Source organism: Lagopus muta, chromosome 4 (assembly GCF_023343835.1).
Source record: "Lagopus muta isolate bLagMut1 chromosome 4, bLagMut1 primary, whole genome shotgun sequence".
Lineage (NCBI taxonomy): Eukaryota > Metazoa > Chordata > Aves > Galliformes > Phasianidae > Lagopus > Lagopus muta.
Window position 1 is genome coordinate 44,787,539 of NC_064436.1, and position 22,239 is coordinate 44,809,777.

General features: G+C 34.8%; 1 protein-coding gene across 5 annotated transcripts in view; it reads left to right on the top strand.

Annotated features, from left to right (window-relative positions):
* Window positions 1-22,239, top strand: part of DLC1 (DLC1 Rho GTPase activating protein) — a 310,261-nt gene that overhangs the window by 168,016 nt on the left and 120,006 nt on the right. For all 5 annotated transcript variants that reach the window (XM_048941137.1, XM_048941134.1, XM_048941133.1 and 2 more), the window contains one exon: window positions 17,729-17,762. In XM_048941137.1, the coding sequence (XP_048797094.1) occupies window positions 17,729-17,762 (34 nt within the window). The remainder of the gene's footprint in view (window positions 1-17,728; window positions 17,763-22,239) is intronic.

The following is a 22,239-nucleotide window of genomic DNA, read 5'->3' on the forward strand; positions in this document are numbered from 1 at the left end:
ATACTATAGAGGCATTTGAATATAGACCTTGCAGCACGTGAAATACATTAATGTGTTTTGTGAATTCTTGAACAGTCTTCAGAAGTTCCAGAATGATCACTGTTTCTTGTAATCCTCTTAGCTATGAGGGAGGCAAAGGGGACAGGATTCATAAGAGCATATTGGCCTGGGGAGCAGCTGTGTGCCACAGGGGCTGAGCATTTGGGAACCTTCAAAACTGGATGGTCTTCTTGACAGGAAACCAGAAGTAGAAGTAATGGAAAGGATCAAGACAGCTCATGCTTTGTGGCGAATGGGAAAATTGTTCACAAAGAAAATAATGTGGTCACTGTAGCAATTTTTAGATTTAAAAAAGAAATTTTTCTTTGGAAAACTATGGTAATATTTTTTTCTCTAAAAATATTCTAGATTAAAAATATTCTAAATTCCATAGATATTTAGGATTTTGAGAGTGGTGAGGTGCTGGAACACGCTGCCCAGAGAGGTTGTGGATGCCCCATCCCTGGAGGTGTTCAAGGCAAGGTTGAATGGGACCTTGGGCAACCTGGTCTAGTATTAAATGGGGAGGTTGGTGGCCCTGCATGTGGCAGGGGGGTTGAAGATTCATGATTCTTGAGGTCCCTTCCAACCCTGCCATTCTGTGATTCTGTGATTTTAAGTGCTTCAGAAAAATACTTATAGGATAAAATTCAGAAATTCAGATAAACTTGGACTACAGGAGACTGGATACCTTCAAATTTTTTACTCCTAAGGACTCTTCCCACATACATCAACAAAGCTATCTTGACTAGTCCAATGCTTTCTAGGGTTTCTGAGAAAGTTTGAAATCAGTCAAGACCAGAGTGTTCTCAGACTATTCAAAACACTCATACTTCCACATCAGTCTGCATAAGGATTCTTGCTTAAGACTAGTTGCATTCTTTTTGGTGTATGGGTAATTCCTTTGCCCTGTTTGTACAGGATCTTGCACAATGAGGTTGTGGTCCAAGTCTGTGGGTTTTGAGCGCTTTAGTAATGCAAATACTGTTGTCACCACTTAAAAATAGGTTTGTGAAGTGTAAGCTGGCTAACCTTATGAGAATGAAAGCAAAGATACTAACAATTTACCTTATCACCATTATTATTTTAAAGAATGATTAACAAGTAAAACATTTTTTATTGTCTTACTTCAAACAACAACTAACTAGAGACAGGATTTTAAGGGAAACTTATAAGTGTTGAGGGAATCAGAACAATTCAGAGAAAACTGAATAATTGACAAACCAGGATTCTGCTTCATTCTGTACCAATAGAGGGAGATACAAAAAAGCTTGTAGACAAAGTACTATAAGCATTTTTGTTACTGTACTGGAAATGCTAAGTCACAGCCTGAAATAGTGATTGAGCACCTGGTGGGAAGGCAGGGCCAACTCAGGGGAGCTCAGGTGCATGCAATAAACCTGAGTGACTGGAAGGGGTGGAGCCAGGATCCACCCCTTCCCAACCATTTATGAGCTGGCAATGGAGGCAAGAGTATTTTTCTGGATGCTCCTTTGTACTTGAGGCCTTCTGAGGGTAAGCAGATTGTTCCTTTATTTCTGTGTCCACAGTTGCCTCATTTGAGTTTCCTATCACCTGCTGTAGCCTAGGAATTGTCTGCTACCCTGTCATTCCTATGCTTGCCATCATGTTACAGTCATCCAGGAAAAAAAATCATACTGGAAAGTAACAAATTGGTAAGATCAAAATCACTGTCAGAGGATAGATCAGAAGCTAGGAATGAAGGAATAAAAATGAAAATACTGCTTTGGAAAACACTATGTAGAATCTGATGATAATAAATGATCTGAAATTCATAAGTCTTGACTGTCTTTACAGATAAAGATGAAAAGAGTTTCAGACAGCAAATGCAATGAGTAAGATGAAATAAGGAAAAAATGTCTTGCAGAAGTGTTACTCTAGGCCAGGAAAATATAGAGGACACTGTAGAAAGGAAGCTTCAATGAGGAATCGAGTAGGGAATGCAAATAAAAGCCGTTACTGTTGATACAAAACAGGCTGAGGGAATTTAAAAAAAAAAAGTTTGCATGTATATATATATATATATTTGTCTAATTTGATCTTTCTCTGTAAGGATTTTTCTCTCTCCTAAATACTAGATTTTTACTGTTGTACTTTTTTGTTTGTTATTCTTGTGTTCTACTTCTATTTCACATCACTGTCATGCACTAGCAGATAATCTTTAAGATTTGCTGCAAAATATTGGCTGTTTTTATATTTCCTCCTGTCTTGTAATCTGACAGTATTATTAGCCAATTCTACCCCCAAAAAATTACTATCAGTATCATCCTCCAAAACAAGAAAGGAACTCAGTTCTTCTAAGCAGTTAGTTACCATACTGCCTGAACCCATGTGGAGTATATAACTTTTTCCATAAAATGCATGGGAAATTCTTTCCCATTTCCTTGCTGAATTCCATGTGGTTATCTGAAGTTCCCACAGAAGTAGTTCTAGCTGTTAGATCTCTCCTTATTTTCACTGAATTTCTAGTAGCTCAGCTCCTCAAACTAGCAGTTATGCTTTTTATATATGTTTGTGTCTTATGAGCTCTGTCCATGAATGTATGAAGTTTCCACTGTTGCAAGCATCAGTGCAGTTCAACCATCTCATTTATCACTGGGAGCTCTGGTGTTTATATAGCATTTGTATTTCTATCACTGCATCAAGTAGATCTGTTCTGACCATCGGATTCTGGGTGCTCTGGAACTGACTTCAACTCAAATGTGGCATGCAGCTGTCCTTCCGCTAAAAGACAGTTCATAAGAAAAATTGTGCTAGTTCCGTCTGTGACTCTTCTAAGTCTTTTCATGTTCTGCTTTTCATTAAAGCTGTTCCAACTGCATTAAAGAGTTGCTCTTCACTTATGTGATGAACTAATCCAAATGAGACAGACTAATGGAGTATTTCTTTGTAGCAACCTTGCCCTACAGCCTAAGTAATTTTAAGATATTTTTATTGTCTTAAAAGTGGATAATAATTAAGTTGTTAATCTTGAAGTCTGGATAAGTGATAAAGTAATTTCCTGTAACAATATCTTAAGTAACTTTGAGGAAAAATATTTTCAAGAATAACGGTACAGAGTTGAATAATAAAACACTTAGCTGTCATAGTATTTTGTATTGTATCAGAAGACATTTTAAACAAAATTTCAATATTCCCTTTTATATGGCTTCTCTAACAAAAAAACACTACTGGATAAATCAGAAGTCTTGACCCCTAGTATTTTACATTTACTACCTCAAGAGTAGTGAAGAGTAATTGTTTTCCAGAGTCCTTTTTATAGTTGGCAGCAAGGCATGGGCTTTGTGTTATCATGTTGATTTATGAACTAGGTGACAGAAAACCTGCTGAGCATGAGATAACTCAACAGCTCTCCTTCTTATGGACAGTACCCCATGGCATAGCTACAATGGTATCACCTTTAAGGTGGTGTGCTCAGTTGGGTCCTAGGTAGCAACTCTCAAGCATTGTCTCAGCTGTAAATTCCAAAGCTGAGAAGGCAACTAAAATATCTCACAAAGATGAGATTGAATTTACCAAAGCAATATCAAGTGTCTTAGTGTTTGAACTCAGAAGAGGTCAGGTGAAAGTATAGTCTTGTTTGATGTGGAATGCAATTTGGTGCTTGCCAGTGTCAAGGAAGGCTTTCCATTGATTTCTCCCATGTTTAATTGGTGTTTTTTTTTTAACCAAATTTCTTGTAGCAGAGCTGTAACAGTTGTCAGGGATCATGCTTGGTGCTTACTCCAGCAAAATATCATTTATCTGCACGTAATTCAAATTAAATATGCAAACATGTGGAATTGGGGTTAATTTTGTCACTTCTCCTGAAGTGTCAGACTTGGCTAGAAGTGAGTACTTGATAGCATATCTTATCTTCAATTCCTTGGGAATCAGCCCAAAGGGTAATGAGTGGTTTGATGGCTCTAAATAGGAACGTGGAAAAGATATCAAAGAGCGGGTGGCTTTTAAGTCTTGCCAGCAAAGGCAGAAGAGGATCCATTTGCAACAAAATATGACTGAAATTAATATTAACAACTTTAATTTTCATGGTAAAAGGATAGCTGATAGTTGTTGATACGTTTCACTAGGTGACATTGATTTGAATTAAGTCTTTAAAATAAATTAACTTAATGCCTAGTTAACAAGATTGAATCCATTCCTCCTGCTTCTCCTTGGAAATGTGACATGGTTATTACAGAGGTCTCTCTCACTCCAGTAGCCTCCATGCACAATCATTTCTTTACTGGATTATGGGAAGATAATTTGCCCTCAAACAGGCAGCCTGAAACTTTCCTGGTTTAGTTCTTCAACAAAACAAATAAAATATAGTAAAATATCACCCAACATTTAATTTTATCACCCCTAGCATCACAACAGAATGATGTTCCTTGACTGGCAAATGATAGGCTGAGAACCAAGGACCTGCGGTATACCTTTCTGAAGCATTAATGTCAAATGGAGATAACATGCAGAGTAGAGATGACCAGTGGTGGCGTGGCACCTTTTTTCCTGTCCTGTTTATGTATATTCCCATGCTAAACCAATTTTCAGAAAAAATCTCTAGAGGAAGATACTGATATTTTTTCCCTTCCTCACAAGGTGCCCAACAAAATATACTTTTTTTTTTTTTTTTTTTCCCTACCTGGGTTATTTCAGTTAATAAGTTAAATTACTTCCAGAATACCTATGACCTGTAGCTTGATTCTCTCCTGAATACTTTAGTCTCCTGAAGATTGCTTATTTGAAGTAGATGAAAGGTAGTTGCCTATAAAACACAGAAATGAGACTAGCTGCTCAGTTTTACTCTGTTGTAGGAAATTTCTGTAGTATTTGGCTCATTCACATAAAAGATGAAAAATACTCAGGTGGAAATAATGATTTTCAACATTTTCTTTTTTTTAAAAAAAAAAGCTAAAAAGAAAATGACAATATGAAAGATAACTACATTAGTGAATATTTTAATGTAGAGAATTTAAGTATGTTAGGCAACTGGCAATAGAAACAAGAGCAAGAAATAATTTTCAGAACTCTGTGATTAGTGGTTATAACATTGAGATTTTCAACAGCAGCTTGAAATTGTTATTTCAACAGATTTTTATATAGGTTCATATAAGCTAAAAAACAGGAAGTATTGCCTTCCTGTTACTTGTGTTTGGAAACTGATTCCAAGGTGTGCTCCATGATCTTTTTTGGACAGAGGTGAGATGGAAATATTAAAAGTCTTCTTGTCTTTTCCTCTTTTGGACATGGGGTATGTCTTTTGCCAGTCATCAGTGTTCTGATTTTTCACAGATGTTAGTAGCCTTGCTGTCACATAAATCATCTCATACAGCGTGGTTGGGCAGATTTCATTTAGTCTCACAGGTTGGAAGACATCCGGCTTCTATTAATAGTCTCTAGCCTGTTGAGCCCCCACTTCCCCATTCCCTCCCTTTCTAAATCATGCTAAACTCAGATGGTGGGGAGTAGGATTTGCCTATCAAAACTGATTCAGATGATTTTCTCACTTCTCAATTCTTGACAAGACTAGAAGTGCAAACTAATAAAGAAATGAACATGAAGTCTTGATCCGATCTATTTGTAATTTGACTTATTTCTTTCCTTTGCTCTCCTTGGCACCAGCTAATAAATGTTTTCTCTTTCAGTGGCCACAAGGTAATGACTATCCTCTACTCCTATCATCACTTTTATTCTCCAATCAAAATTCAGGCAAATGTAAAATACAATTTTAATTCTAAACTTCTGTCATGAGAGACTTTTTTTGTAACTTTCTGCTAACACAATATATTCTTTGCTCATCAAGTTCAGCTACAGACATTTCATTTAGGAAGTTGAAATGCATGGGTGGTCAAGGGTTGTTGTGTTGTATCCAATGAAAAACAAAGCTGTATTCTTTCCAATGAAAAACAGGCACCAGCTTTGTGGTAGAAGGATTGCTACAGTGTTGTTATTTTGTTTGTTGATTTTCACTAAGCCCTATTTCTGTTTGCTTAGCTTCCAAGACACAAGAAACTAATCCAATAAATAAATAAGTCTACCCTTCCTGTGGCAACTTTGTAATTCAAACTAAATAAAACTAGGGAGTAACGTGGATGAATTTAAACTTTATCATACTCATGTAATTATATCCCCATATCCTTTTTTAAAATTCGAACTGCAGCTATTTTGTCAGAAATCTGCTTTTCCAGTCTGCAGACTACCTGCTTTCAAAAAAAAAAAAAAAAGAGAGAAGAAAAAGCCTACTTTTGTAGGCTCTTTTTAGATTACTTCGCACAGTTCTTCATGGAAAGGAATATTTTTAAATGCTTGTGAAATATTGGTTCTAGGAGAGTAGAGTGCGAACATAAGGTTCAGTCAAAAGGGCTGTTGCAGAAAATGTTTCATACTTGTAATGAGTCTCTCTTAACTAAAATATGGAATAAGTCAAAGTCTTCCCTGGGGGACTGGTATTGGTCTGAAAGCCAAGAGTGTACTTGGACTCTTGCGTGCTGTTTCCTGCAGGAAACTTTTGAAAGCTTAGAAACCATAATTTTTTTTGTTTAAAAAAAAAAAAAAAAAACAAAAAACAAAAAAAAAACTTTGTAAAACACAAAGTTTGTGAAGGATGTAACAATTCAGAAAGAAACTGTTCTATTAGGGTATGATCCTGGGGAAATGCAACAAATGCCCAGCACTTCACATAATTGGACCTACTTACTGCTCTCAGGATCTGCAGTGCATCTGTTCACAAGCCTAGATGACATTTTTATGGAAATAGCGTGGGAACTCAAATGTTGAGGAAATATTTCTTTGCTGAATGCCTGAAGAAAAAAATAAAATTCAAAACAAAAAATGATCTTGAAAGAGGACCAATTTTGAAATTTCTGGGAAAGGAGTGATCTTAAAAAGACCGTATTAATAGTAAAAGTAGCAATTAGTAAAAGATTTGAAATTTGTGGATTTTAATGGTAGCACACAGAATACACACATGCGGAACTATGTCTCTTAGAAAGAAATGGGCACAGCATAAATGGGAAGGCTCTGAGTCAGACAGTGTCAAATTGAGCCTTTCCTTACTGGAGTACTCGGCAAACATCCAACTGATCTCACCAGAATTCTGCTCTATAACAGTACCTTTTTTTTCCTTCCCATCAATTAGAAATATACCATCAAAATGGGAATTCTATAGAAAATGATGATGTTCAGAACTTATATTAGATAAGTGAATTCCAATATTGAATACCCCAACTTTTAAGTGTCTTATAAAAATTTATAAGAGAAAAGATTTACACAGAGAATATGTCCTTCACAAGCTGTCATTAACTATTGTCTGAATATAAAAAGATTGTACCTGGTAATTAGGAAAAAAAATACAGTGTCATCTTTATAGTTGAAGCTTAAGGTGGTGAGTGGAACCTTGAGTTCACTGAAGTCAACTGCAAAACACCTCCCAGGTGTAAAATATGTCAGCAGCATGAGAAACTTGACAGATATATGAGTGTTTCTGGATTTTTATGACATCAAAGATGCTAGCTTGACATATAGTACATGGGAGTAAGATGGCATTACTGCACAGAGACGGGAATCGTGTGTGTCAATTCATGTGGTATATACTACAAAAATTTAATCTGGGCAATACCAAGTTAAGGAGCTAAAAGACTGTAAAGAAGTGTAACAGGAGAAGAAATGTATACCAGGCCTGGAGTAGTGTTCATACCAGCAGTAATTCCAGATGAAGAAACTATATGGCAGATGAAATATGAATTTATCTGGTTTATTCGTTGAAGGAATCAAGCTTTTGGCTACATGAGCAAAAAAGGTTTGACACTCAGTTTGACCAGAATTTAGGTATTAAAGTAGCAATTTTTTTTTTTTCTGGAACAAAAAAAAAGGAGAAACTGGTTATAAACATTTTACCATAGAACAGCTGTGCAGATTAATGTTTTGTTTTCCAAAGAGGTTTTTCAAGGGTACTTCTTAGAACTTAGATTGTTATATTTGGATTAAAAATACTTCTGCATGTCGTCTCCTTAGGATCTTTTAGGAGGCAAAGCTCCCATTTCTTTTCTCAGTGGTAAGAAACATCTCATCTCTCCTTGTTGTGTTTTTCAAAGTCTTTTTTTTTTTTTTTTTTTTTTTTTTTTTTTGCTCCTTCCTTCATGGAAAAAGGGGTAGAGTTTTGTCATATAAACAATGTGTTTCCTACTTAAAATAAATAAATAAATTCTTTTGAAAGAAAGAAGTTATTGGATGGACTAAAAATAATTAAAAATTTTTTTCTCACCTTTTTTTTAATTACTCTCTGTGACCTACAACTTTTACAAGCGCTTAAAAGATTGTGCACTACCTATGCAGTGCCCAAGAAAACATCCATTTCATCTCTTCTCTTGTATGAACTAGAGAAATACTACAAAGTTACAATAGTGTTGTTTGGTGATTTTTTTTTTTTTTTTTTTTTTTTTTTAAAGTCACATTTGCTATGAGTTGAAGCACAAAGAAACAGATACCAAGGATATGGTCAAATAGACAAACAAGATCCAGACAGCGTATTTCAGTATTTGCCCTCTTCTTACAACTTCCTCCTATTTCCCAAGCTACTGTCTTGTGTGCTTATGCTTCTGGCCATTTGTTTTCACACTGTCAAAGCAAATAGGATAATTTATATTGATCTGTTTTGCTTTAGTAAACCAGAAAGACATATGATAACTATCGCATTAAGCTGACTCGGTGATAATTAACTGCAATGTATTAATTTTACACTTACAATCTTCTGATCTCCTCTGACACCTGTAAAAATAAGACACTCTTTACTTGACATTAAAGTGACTCTTAGACCTACCGCTGATTCTGTCTGGCATGCTATCCCACTCTTTTTTCCATCACTCTTTTATTACCATAATTATTATGTGACTCGTCTCCTTGAGTGATGAATTGCAATCTTCCCTAGAAAGTAAGGGTTTAGCTGTTACAGTATAAATACCAATCCTGTATATTTAATAATTAAGAAATTTGAATATGATTGAATATGATTTTATTTCTTCTGACCCCAGAGAGATCCAGGCGATGAATACCAGTAAAATGTAAAACTGTAGATAGCAATCAATTAGTGGATTTGGGCTGACGTCATGGAAAGAGCATTAGAATCAGATGGCTCATTTACACATATGATGATTTATATAGCTAATCTTTCTGAACTTCTGCATTCTAGTAGGCTGGCACATGGGAATGAGTCAAGCTTCCCAATTTTCACATCTACCGCCTTCAAAATTAGTAAGAATGACTTGCTTTTCTTGGGATAAAGGGTAGGAATTGCTTCTTTGTTTTCTTGGAGGGGGCCAGAAATGATAGTGTTTTCTTTTAATTTCCCCCCTTTATTCTGGGAGAAGATGCTCAAAGGTATTAGGTAACTTATAGTTGTCATGTAATATTTGATTTTCTATCATCACGTGATTGAATTTTTTATTTACATGAAACCTAGAGTGATTCTGAGGTTGCAAGTTTTGCATATAAGGAGATGAGAAGACTGAGATCACCTGGCATTTCTGATAGCCATACAGAAGCAGTCCCCAGATTTAAGAGCTTTAAGGCAAAATCACATTTGTCCACATTACATGATGTGGGAACAAATAAGAAACATAAGATTTTAATTATCTTTTACTGTTGCTCTAGAGCTGCGTGTCCTTTAGTTCCTAAATAGTTCACATTTGCCTATGTCTCAGGGTTTATTGATGTGTTTATTATTGTAAAAGGTTTTATAAGATAAACATTAGCTAAATAAATGACTTCTAAGCTTGGGAAAAAGCTCTGTATGTGTAAATGAACCCTAATAGAACCTCTGCTAATTGATGAAAAGCATGAGTACTCTTGGAGCTGTTTCAGTTCTAGGTAGTGTCATATCTCTGGTTTGGTGATAACATTCAAGTTATCATAGAATCATAGAATTGCTCAGGTTGGAAAAGACCTTAAAGATCATCGAGTCCAACTGCGACCTAAACATATTACCCTAACTCCAACAACCCTCTGCTAAATCTTCCTTTAGGAAGGAGTCTAGTGGAACTGGATGAAGTGCATGTCATGTTACTATCATAAGCTGTATAAATGTTCCTTAACATCAAAATTTATCTGACCTCTCTTTTGAAGCTGTAAGTCCTGTCTAGCGATTAAAAAGTAGGTCAAGTGGAAACAGAATTATTTATCCTGGGAACTACTCGAACATAGTTCCTAACCAAGGTTATTTTACATGTTTGTTTTTATTCCAAGTCATGATATGCAAGTAATGTGAGTCTGACAACTGCTGGTTGAAAAGAATCATAGTCATTACTAAATACACTTTCCAAAAACTGTGATGGTAACTCTCAGGTTTTTGAGCTGCTACAGCTGCTGTTCTGAAAACTAAAATCTCTAGAAATACCCCTAAAGGATAAAGACTTAATTCACAGCTAAATTTTCCTTAATGGAGAAGAAGCTGCGAATAAACCGTTCCCATTATCTGTCATATAAGTTGATGTGATGCTGACAGAATTCAGAGCAATGGAAGCTTATCCTGATCTATGGCAAGTCCATAGTAACACCAATGTGGTACAAGAGAATGATCCCAAATCTTTGTTTTTGTACTTCCAGTCTCATAAGGGTAGCAATATGACAGCTGACTGATGAAGGTGTAGGAAGTTACCAGACCAGTCCTAGTGCACGCTGTTGGCAAAAGACTCAAGGGGAGAGGAGTGCCAACCATTTTACACTGGCTAGATGGGGTCTCTGTGCATGACCTCAGTTGCATGAAGAGGTTCGAACAAACAGAAATATCTGGCCAGCAAACAAAGTGGTTGGAGAGAAGCATATAACAGCTTGAAGGAGAACATATGCAGGCAAGCATACAGATTTGTACTTTCACCAGAACAGAAATTTGTAGTCTAGTCAAAGTCTAACTAGAGGCCTCTGAATCTGGTGTTGGTTAATTTTTAAATGGGGTTAATTAATTGATGAAACTTTATTGTTGGATGGATTTTAATTATTTTCTGCTCTACTATTAGCAATTGCAATCTGCAGTAAAATGAATGACTACAAAAAAGACGTAGATGAATTCCACTTCTAAAGTTTACCTATCCAGAAATTTGTTGTTTTTCCTTGTTCCTTAACCTATAAGGAAAAAAAAAAAATCTACATTTTAAAAACTATGGCGAGTTTACAACATTAAAAATTTGAGTTTAATAAAATATTTTTTGTAAATAATTCAAAATAATTATATCAATCTTCCTTGGCTTTTCTCTTATCTTATTGCTATGATTTCAGTTCAATGCCAAATACTGATTCTGTTCAGTACCAAATGATGCCTTCTTAAGTGATTAGTTTTTAAAAAGTTTTTTTTTTAGATGTTTACTTTCTAGATCTGATTCATTAGTAACAAAGGATTTAGTTTCAAACTTTTCCAATGGAGATTAAGTCAGAACCAGGTAATGAGGTTATCAGTGAGGAAATTCCAGATTATGAACTGCAGTATTTCCCTAATTTCAAGCCATCTGAGTGATCATTGATTTTTATTCCATAAAATAACCAGTTAATATTAACTTAAGCAAATTAAGGAAACTAGTGCATACCTCCTAAATAACAGAAAATGCTTATTTAGGTACTCCTGAGGGTATAGAATATACAATTTGAGAAATTTTAAAATTCCTTAAGTCTCTAGACAAAGTGACAAAGAGTAGTGATGACATCAGTTTTTACTATGGCCATTGTTTAACAAAATACAGAGTTTTGTCACTTGGTGCATTAATACTTCCTTGGAGATTGTATCTGTATTCTCTCTTGTCAGAAACTAAGTAGATCATTCTTCTTTAGAGGTTTTCATTCTTTTGAGTGGTTGTTTATGCAGAAGGAAGGCAATATATATAATTAAATGTACATTCTGATTTCTGGTCTCAGAATCAACTATCCTATTTAAATGACTACTAAATAGTAGTCATTTTTGCTTACAAAATTTGAAGACTGATCTTTTCTGCTCCTTAATATACAATTACAGATTTTCTAGAAATTGAAATAGTGATTTGATTTTAAAGTAAATAATTTCAGTGAAAAATATAGTTCTATGTAAAACTTTTGCATAAAGAGCTTTTTCGCAACTAGAACTTTCAGTAAAGTGAAAATTTAGACAGTGATTTTTAATTGGAGCAGTAAAAGGTGATTGATGTAGAAGTGCTTCTAAAAGATAAGATGAAGGCTTATCTTATCAAGATCCTGAGCTCAGGAAAAGACTCTGGTCCCCAATTATATGAAGTCTGAGTTTTCCCATCCTAGTATACTAACGGTTACCCTGGACCCTTCTTTTCACTCTGAGCAGTAGAAATATTTCTTCCACTGTTTGTAATCATTGCCTACCTGTATTTTATTTGAGGGAATCTATAAATCTTTGAGACTGTTTTTGGACCTAAGGACCTAAGCTTTTCAATGACTGTTGATAAATTGTCAGAAAACAGATTATTAAGTTCTACTTAATTGTAGCTTTTCTCAATTTAGATATATTTCCAAAGGGGTTGGGGGGGGGAAGAGTAAGAGTATCAGAAAATAATGGAAAAATGTGTGAGCACGGCAGCAGTTTGCTCATAAGCAAAAAAAAAAAAAAAAAAAAAAAAAAAAAAAACCCCAAAAACTGAAAAATAATTCAGCATTAAAAATAGAAAAACGGTTTTAGATCAAGATTTATCAGATCTTCTCAGCTTGCCTATTCAAATGCATACCTGAACGGCTGGAGAGCTGACAGTGTTCTGAAAGGCCTTGTCAAATATTTATCGTGAATGTTTGGCAGAACTGAAAACGTGATTCATATGGTGCCAGATGTACTTTATCTTCTGCAATAAAAAATAAAAATAAGAATTAAAAAAAGCTTCAGAAATACTGTTCTAGGGGAAAATATGTGGATGAGGGGAAAAGTAATTTATTGTCTTGAAAATAAAGATGAGCTATTTTGTGTTTGGAAAACTGACATATAGATTCACTCCAATTGGTTTGTCAGATAATACCAAAACCAGAAAGATATCAATAGATACTTTTTTCAGAAATTGTATGTTGCATGCTCCTCTACAGTAAGTTTTCCTGCTTATACAGAAGTTTCCTGTCTATTACAGCCCATTGCAAAAGAGTTAGCCATGATAGAACTTTTTATGTTTTGTGAGTGCATGGAACAGAAAGATAGCTATCTTAATTCATAATGGTTTAGTCCCCAGGCTTGGGATCAGTACGAAAAAATATACTTTTGTACTACAGAAGAGACAAGTTGCTCCTAAATATGCTCGCTCTTTGTTGATAATGTATTCCTCATTAATAACTAAGGCATTGTACTCATTTAGTATCTAGCTGTACTGCTCCTGTTCAGAAAAGCTACAGTGCTAATTATTCTGCCCTACTCAGAGACAAAATATCTGAACTTTGACTATGTTATAGAAGGAAGCTAATGTGGCAGGGATTTTTTCTTTCCTTTTTCAGTAAATGAATGTTAGATGTAGTCTGTGTTACTACACAGAACTATTTGCTCAAGTATCCAGTATCCTTGGTCTTCCCTCCCACACTTTGAAAGCATACAAAAAGGGTATTTTGTGTCAACATGCCCATAATGAATCTCTCATGGTTGTCACTTGAAATTCTGGGCCTTTTTATATATTTACATCTCTTTCCTGTTAAAATACTCTTAAAAGTTTCAAAAATTTAGATATTCTGGCTTCAATCAAATAAAACTTTTCATTTGATCATAAACTTTAAGTTTTGATTTCTGCTATTTTGTTTCTAATCAGAAGACAGTCCTCCACCTAACTTCTAATAAAAATCAAAGGAAATTGTTATCTAATCCAGTGCTGCATGTAATTACTTATATTTGTGCAGAGCAACTGCAAATTGAAATAAAAATATCCCATCAATACAGTTGTTTATGTGTACTTTACGTTCATATTTGCAGACAGCGTATTTAAATGGGATCAGTTGCAAAACAGCAAGAGTGCATACAGAAATATTAGGTATGACATTTGAGGTAATCTCTTCCTAGGGTAAAATCCTGCTTTTTAGTATAAATATATATATATAAAAGTCTATGATATGTTTCAGCAATGAGCTGATAGGCAAGTTGTGCCTGGTTACCTTTCCAGAGGGATTTCCTCCCCCAGCTGCTAAGGGCACATTTTTAAAAAAAAAAAAAAAAAAAAAAAAAAAAAAGTCTGACATTAAGGGAGTATTGATATCAGTGAGGGGATGTAAAAAGATTATATGCCAGGGCTTTTGGTTTTGGGTGGGAAAGGGCTTTATGGTTTGCTTGTTTCTTTCTTCTTTTCTTTCTTTCTGGTTTTTTGTTTTGTTTTGTTTTGTTTGTTTTTAAATGACCCAATCTTGTAGAAATTGTTAGTCAAGTTCTACAGCTTGTGAGAAATGAGAAATAGTGTGAAGTTACAGTGAACCCATCTGGCCAAGCAAGAAAATCTGGCTTAGTTGTTCTATTGCCAGAAATGTTAAATCACTTCCTGGGAATGCAATTCATTTGGACCATATGGAACTCATTGGAAGGAGGTCCCAAGTGAATTCAAAAGTGTACTGGAGATGAGAGTACTTCTCATAAGTAACAGCCATGTTTTCCCACTGGACAGCATGTAAGCAAGTATATGTAGCTGTACTAACAACAAAATTAAACCAATAACAGTACTGCCTGTGATGATGTTGAGCAAGCCTTCCTTACTGTTTACATTATTTAAAAGTTACAAGAAATGCTATGTGCGTTTATGGTTTTGGTCTCAGCTTTTAAGTAACAAAAGAGTGTTCTGACAATTTTTAGCTCATTTTATTTCTTTGCCAAGAATAAAAAAAGCAAAGCATCTTGATTCAGTAGATTTACACTCTGTTTAGAAAACACACATAATTGAAAGTACTTTGTGGATAAAGATTTATAAAAATCTGGACCTTTATTTTTACTGAATTTTTTAATAAAGGAAGATTTACCATTTTTCTCTAAGCTAAGCAAATCTAAATCTTTGACTAAAAAAAGCCTTAAATCTAAATCTTTGACTAAAATAATGACACAAATTCTTAAATTCTAAAGAATTACTGAGCAATACTTGCTTATTTATAGTCTTGACTTAAGAAAAAAAATTTTCATCTTTCATAACTATTTTAATGGATTCAGAATTTATAAGTTTACCACTATACCATGTTCTAAGATAAACAATCCTGTTACTTGCAGTCCTTATGATCGAAAGGGTGATGATATTCCTTTGAAAAAAATTACTTTCTATTCTGTTGTAAGGAAAACATTTTACTTTCATTACTTTTGCTGCTGCAGTAAATTTTTAGAGGCTTTTTTCGTTAGTGGTGGTGGTTTTCTTGGTTGGTTCGTTTTTTTATTTGTATTCACAAGAATTTGAGAATATATTTGGATCCTGGAAAATATTGCATTATGTGCTGTGTACAAATAAGAAACTCACTTCTTTGGTCAGTAAGACCAAATCAGAGAAAAAAAGTTTTGCTGACTTTCCACTATTCAAGAGAGATGGTAAACAGGAAGGAAATCAACTTTTTCAATTGTAGATAGTGATAGAAGGGGCAATGGTTTTAAACTAAAGGCGGAAACACTTAGAATAAATGTTAGGGGAAAGTTTTTCACTGAAAATATGGTATGGTGCTGAAACAGGCTGTCCAGAGATGCTGTGGATGCACCATCCCTGGAATCGTTAAAATTTGGAGGAAAAGTAACAACTGACAAGGTTAACAATGTTTTAAAATTGAAATTTACTACATGGTAATATGAATAATGATGGAGATTATTACTTTATCTACTTTCTTTTTTTTTTTGGCAATAGCAGTTCAGAATTGCTCATTCAGATCAGAGACCCTGCCAGTGACTTGCATTACAGTTACTGGCAACATTATTACAATCCAAGAAGTTTGTCATAAAACTACCATAGAAATTACCTTTCTTGCTCATCACTCTTTCTTATCCTCCTGTAGTCCTATTCCTGCTTCATCCAAGTCCACTGAATTAAAACCTTTCATCCTGACCTTGAACATTTGACCTTCGAAAGGCCTCCCCAATCAATCTGTTGCCTCTTTCCATGACAGCTTATGATTTCAGAGCTGACACTTCTCATTGTCACATCATGTCTCTGTGAAGTATTTATTACTGTATATTGTTTATGATTTTATTTTTCTAAGTGTTATAAAACATTCTATAGAGCAGGACAGAACAGATCTTAAAACAATTTTTTTCAAAAACTGTTTCAAGAAGTCTGAAGTTAACTGTCTTGTGATTTCTGTCCATCACTCCCCCTTTTTTTTCCTCTGGTGTCGGGAGTAGAAAAATTTTACTGAATAAAATGCCATGAGCAAAAGTGTTGTAAAAATGCATAGGTCTCCTTGAAAGTAATGCCTTGTATTTATTTCCATAGAAAATTCAACGAAGATCTCAATAACATTATTTGATACAGCAAATTCTCAGCTACAAAGCATTACTTTTTAACATAGATACCACCACTAGCTATGCATTTTCACCAGCAATGAAAGAGCCTGTGTGTCATACCCGTAAAAATCTGCATGGCCTTCTGGAATGTAGCTTGTCTTTCACATCATTGTCATCTCTGCTGAAGCCCTCAACCTCACTATGCTGACGTCCACTGTTTGGGCTCCATAACCATTCAATAAGCATCAGTGAATGTCAACGGGTGCCATTTTTTCCATATGTAGGAATTGCATGATACATCTTTACACCGTATGCATTTCCATGCCAGGCTCCATTTTACAGGCTGCCCCTCAGCTGCCATCTGTCACACAGCTACAAAACGTAACAGAATATTGGAGGAAGATTCAACCTCTACTGTTGTACCACTGGCACCCACTTCTGACATCGTGGGCCAACATAGCAAATTAGGAGGCATTACTTTCACAGCAGCGTTCATAATACCTTGATTCCCATGGCAGTTCTGTATACATTGCACACCCAATCCCATACTTCATCTGGCCTTTCTTACTTTAATCACAGTTGTGCATTCTTTAATTGTTTGTATGTGTACCACATAAATTCCATTGTGCTATTAAATCAGCCTACAAACTATTTAATTTAAGAAAAATATGGTATGCTTTTCTTTTAACATGAAAAAAGTATAATGTCAAAAACAATTGCAGCAATGTGAGAATATTTCTATTACTTTCCTTTGGAAAGATATAGAAAACAAAAGATAAATTAATAAAGAAGAAGAAATAAAAGATAAGTGAAAGAAATCAGCATGCTTTGCAAGTAAGTTTGAGCCCAAGCCCTGATTTCATGAATTCAATGGTAGAATTATTCTAGACTTCTTAAGTAGGAAGGTGTGTTTTATCTCATCTTCAGCTACAGTTTTCTGTCTTCACTCCTTCAGATCTATTCAGTATTCTGGAATTTTGTGGGCATGTTTGCTAGGATGATTATTTCACAATGAAATCCCTGGAATACTGTGTTAACTCCATCTCCTCCCTTCTGTCCTCATCCTTTATTTATTTATTTTGTAAGCAGTTATTAGTTTAATAATGGAAAGTCATTCAAATGGCAACCGTATGTTTCTAAATGTTTCTCACATTGAAGCTTCTTTTCAGACTTTCTGGACACATAAATTCTACATTAATATTTTATAATGTTTTCCCTAAATTCCTTATTTTTTTTTTAACAGTGGCTTTTTTTTTTCTTTTTTTTCTTCTTTTTTCTCTCCAGGCTATGCCAGTTATCTCAGAAAAGGAGAAGGCTGGTGAGTAAATTATTTCTTAATATCCTTGTATTTGCTTTCTGAAATATATCATTTTTTAACTAGCTGGGAAAATAATGTCTTCATCCATGGGATTTTGAATGTACAGGTTTAGAGATCTGTTAGATGTGTGTTATTTATTGTTTCCTGAGTGGGGCATTTCTCTTTCTGAAAAGTGTTCAGACTTGTGTGAAATATCACAGAGATATCATCTGTGTTTGATGTTATCTTGCAAAGCACCTTATTGAATTGCAGCTATACCTTACATGTCATTCATATTATAGATGCTATTCTGACTTATTTGGTGTCTTGATTAGCAAACACAGATGCTAATATGTTGGTTCAAGTTAGTGGGATTGGATGATTTAGTTTGAACTTTGCTATCTGTCTGTAAGTATGGCATGAAATTCTGTTTTTCTGAAGTACTTCACTGGAGATAGGAATTTTTATTTTGGCAAAATTTTTCACAGTATTAAAAGGCCAGTTTTCTATTCTTGTATGTTATATTTATTCTGTGAACACTGTACTTGATATGTGAAATATATTAGCGAGCTTAGTGAAAAATAAAAGCTGGCATTTTTGAATGGATGTGGTGTTGTGATGGACACTCAAGAATGCTCCAGCTTCTATGGACCTCTGTAGCTTCTGTTGGTTTCTTCACCATGTGTTTTAATTGATGATTTGCAATTGGAGTCTCAGCATTACCTCAAAATATTCAAATACCACCCAACATTCTGGGGTTATCTATTATTTTTGTTGATTATGTTTTCTTGTGTTATCCTGGTTCATGTAATTTATTTTATTTGGCTTATAAAATGGAAGGAATAAGTTAAAAAAAGTTTTGGAGACAATTTCACTGTAAAAGCTATGGAGCTGTCTGATTGGGAAGCTGCTGATTTAGCTGTTGAATTTCATAAATAGTTCTGAAACCATGATCAATGTTTAAGAATCATTTTCTATGTAGATTTCACAGATGGTATTATATTTTTACCTCACTGATAAAATGTTTTTGTTATACTGAGCATTGCAAACAAATAGAACATAATGTCATATGGAGTCAGCTTGCTGACATTTCCCTGTACTTGAGCACAAACTGGACTTTGAATGGAAATGTAACTGTGTGTGGTTTTGTTTTTTTTTTTTTAAATCAGTTTTGGATTTTCCTGACTCTTTGCAGATCAGGAGTTATGAGGTTATGATGTTTTTTGGAAATACTGAGCATGCATTAGAGAAGTAATTATTTAGATCAGATTTATCGACTGAAATCACATGTCTGGTGGTAGCTCTTATACTATTTTTGTCAAATGCAATCGGATCAAGACTCAAATGTTCATTTCTCATGTTTTGTGATCTAAATGGTCTTTGATCACTGCTGCTTGTAGTTCACCAGATAAATGACATTACACAGAACTCACAAAAGACCAAGCCATAAGTAAGGTGTGAAGACATTCACAAAATAGTGACGTATTTGCATTTCTCCTGTAAGAGAACAAAACAAGTACTTTTTTTGATATTTGAAAACATGAGCACTTGAACTCTTTTTAGTTTATATTATTACAAACTAACTAAAGGAAATTGCAGAACAAAAAGAAAAGGCTGGTTTATTTCACTATTGACAATGCAAAGACCTCAAAGGTAACAAAATTGGATTGTGTTTTATTATTATTGGTTTTAAAGTGCATCCAAAATGTCAAGTTGAACATCATCTCTGATTTTGAGGATTTAATGTAGTTAGGAATTATTTGTTTCCTCTTTCCTACCTAATATGGTTTGGTTTCATCTAGGACTGGAATGAGAAATTCAAAGAAGTAAAATGCTGCTATCTCAGTGTTTCTGGTTCCGAAATTCTAGATATACAAATGAATACCTGTTTTCACAAGGCTTCCTATTCTATCAATTTCAGATGGTTTTGAATGCTTTTCTAATAGGCAGCCAATCTTAGACCCTTAAGTGGACCAAGCTGCTTAAGCAACTTACTTCACACATTATTGACTGTTTTATAGTAATTTTTAATCCTTGAAATAAAGTATTTCCTCAATACTATGCATTTTTCACCCTACACTAAATTTAGACTACATCAAATGCAAATTTTCAGGTGGAAAAAAAAAAAACACCAAACCTCAAAAACCAACAACTTTGCTACTTTTGTCAATTAGTAATTCAAGAGTTGCATGACTTAACTGGTATTTTTTTCCCCCATGGAAAGTGCAGTAAAATCTGCAATTGCAGAATCCCCTTGGCAAAAATCTATAAATGACTACAGTATTGAGCAGAACATCAGTCATGCCTGATGTTATTGCTCAAGTTGTGTGAATTAGGGCATTGCAAATGATGTACATCATATATTTTTCAGAAAGACTTCTTAAAAAAGCATCAACATTATAACAACTCTGGCAATGGTGGAAAAAAAATCAGTCTTTCAAAACAACTCTGTTAAAGTAGAAGATCAAGCAACAAGCACAGTCAGGGAAAATGATGGCTCAAGCCAAAAGATGACTCAGGGCTAGGACTATTAGCACCTAAACCAAAGTTGTGGGGCAGCAACGAGGTTCAAAACACTGTTTCCTTCTGATGCATCTCTTTATTTTGGATAATTTATGTATTCCTACCTTTGCTTACCTTGTTCACAAATCACTGTTGTAATTTTTATTCTCAAATTCTGTTCATGAGCTATGATGAAATTTGAGAGAGGGAGGTTTCATTGCATCTGTTTATAGTTAGGGTGTCTGTGTCAGTGGTAGTGGTCTTGGCTTGATTTGTAGCCTATAAAAATAATCATTATAGAAACCCTTGGTTCACCTGGCTGAATATCAGCATTTGTGTCACTGATGTGATTCACACTTTAAACCATATGAATGGTGTCTGTTGGTTCTACAGTAGCTGGACAGTCAGGATGAATCCTGCAACAGATATCAATATTCATTTACAACAAATTACCATTGTGAGGCCCTATTCAAGGCTAAATTCATTTTCTGGAGCCATGTTACCAAAGGTGAACTGACTATACATGAACTGACTATACATATTGCCTTGTCTGTGTCTCTTTGTGGATCTACTTCATGATTTCCCAATTTATCCTCAAATATTTGAAGAGAATAATGAACTCTGTTGTGACTTACAAACATTACTGTTCTAACAGAGCCAGCAGGAGGAAAAGGATGAATATACACATCTGGTTAGAGACTGAACACAGCTTATTTCTCTTGAGGTGGTAAAGCTATGTGCTATCACATAAACAAGGCAGAAGGTTTAGTCTAGCCCTACATAAACATTAACACCATAGGTTCATAATATTCAGTATTATAACAAATTTTTCCTGCGAATAAAACAAGTGCCCTGCGGTATTCTGGTGGACTAGATTTTTCGCATATTAAAACAAAATAAGCTCCTTAAAGTCATTGAGTTTTAGCTCATAAATATAAAATTGGATCAGTGTAAGAATGCAGAATATGTAAATTTCATAAAAGTGCAATTGACGCTACTCATTTCTAGCAGTAAAAAGTTTGCAGCAGAACAGCAAGACACTATTAGGCGTTTAACTGATCCTACCAATGTACTCACTCTTTCTTTTAAGATGTATTCTGGAAAAAGTGCACAGATTGTTCAGGTGAAAATCACCATGTGGATCCTTCACCTCTGCACTTCTAGTGCAGAGAGGCCTACCTTGACAAAAATAAAAGTATCGATCTTTGAGGTTAGTTAGAACAGATTTGACAGCCCATTCCATGGTCAACAAGTAAGCAAGAGGACAAAGTATTAATCATCACCAAAGATGGCAGCCATATGAAATCTCTGTCCAATGTGAAGAGTTTGAAAGTTTATTGGCGCTAGTGTTTTAATATGGGCCTATCAATGAACAAGGTTCATTTATTTTTCTGCATCCCCTTTAAATTTCTGGTAACGATCCTCTTTAATATAGATCCGGTGTCTTTTGGTGCTCATTTCCCTTTGATTTGCAAGGAAGAAAAATACACAGACGATAAAAGGGCCTTTAACTGCAGGGTGTTTCCTCTGGCAGACTCTAACTGCTGGTGTCAGGCAGCAGAGGACACTTGGTGTTGACCACATAGTGAGCGGAGCTGCAGAGCATAGCGTGATGGAGTGATGACAAGACGGTTCAGGCCTGTCTGTGAGAACTCACAGCAGGAAGACCAGGGAAATTCAGTAGCAACACGTTCACTGTCAGTAAACAAAGTGCATAAAGGACCAACTGTTTGGCACACTAGTAGAGATATTTAATTTAACTAAAGCTCTAATGAAAAAGGAAAAAGCTAAAATCTCAACTAGATTTTATAAACTACTTTATAAACTATGAGATTATTATATAAACTAGTTTATGAACTATGAGACTGATTTTACTCACAGCTGGCTGTGATTAAGAGCACAATTTTATTTTATATTTATGTCTCCTCCTATACACAGATGAAGTTTTTAACAGTATTGTTGTGTTATTTTTTTCCCAAGGTGCACAAAATTCTGT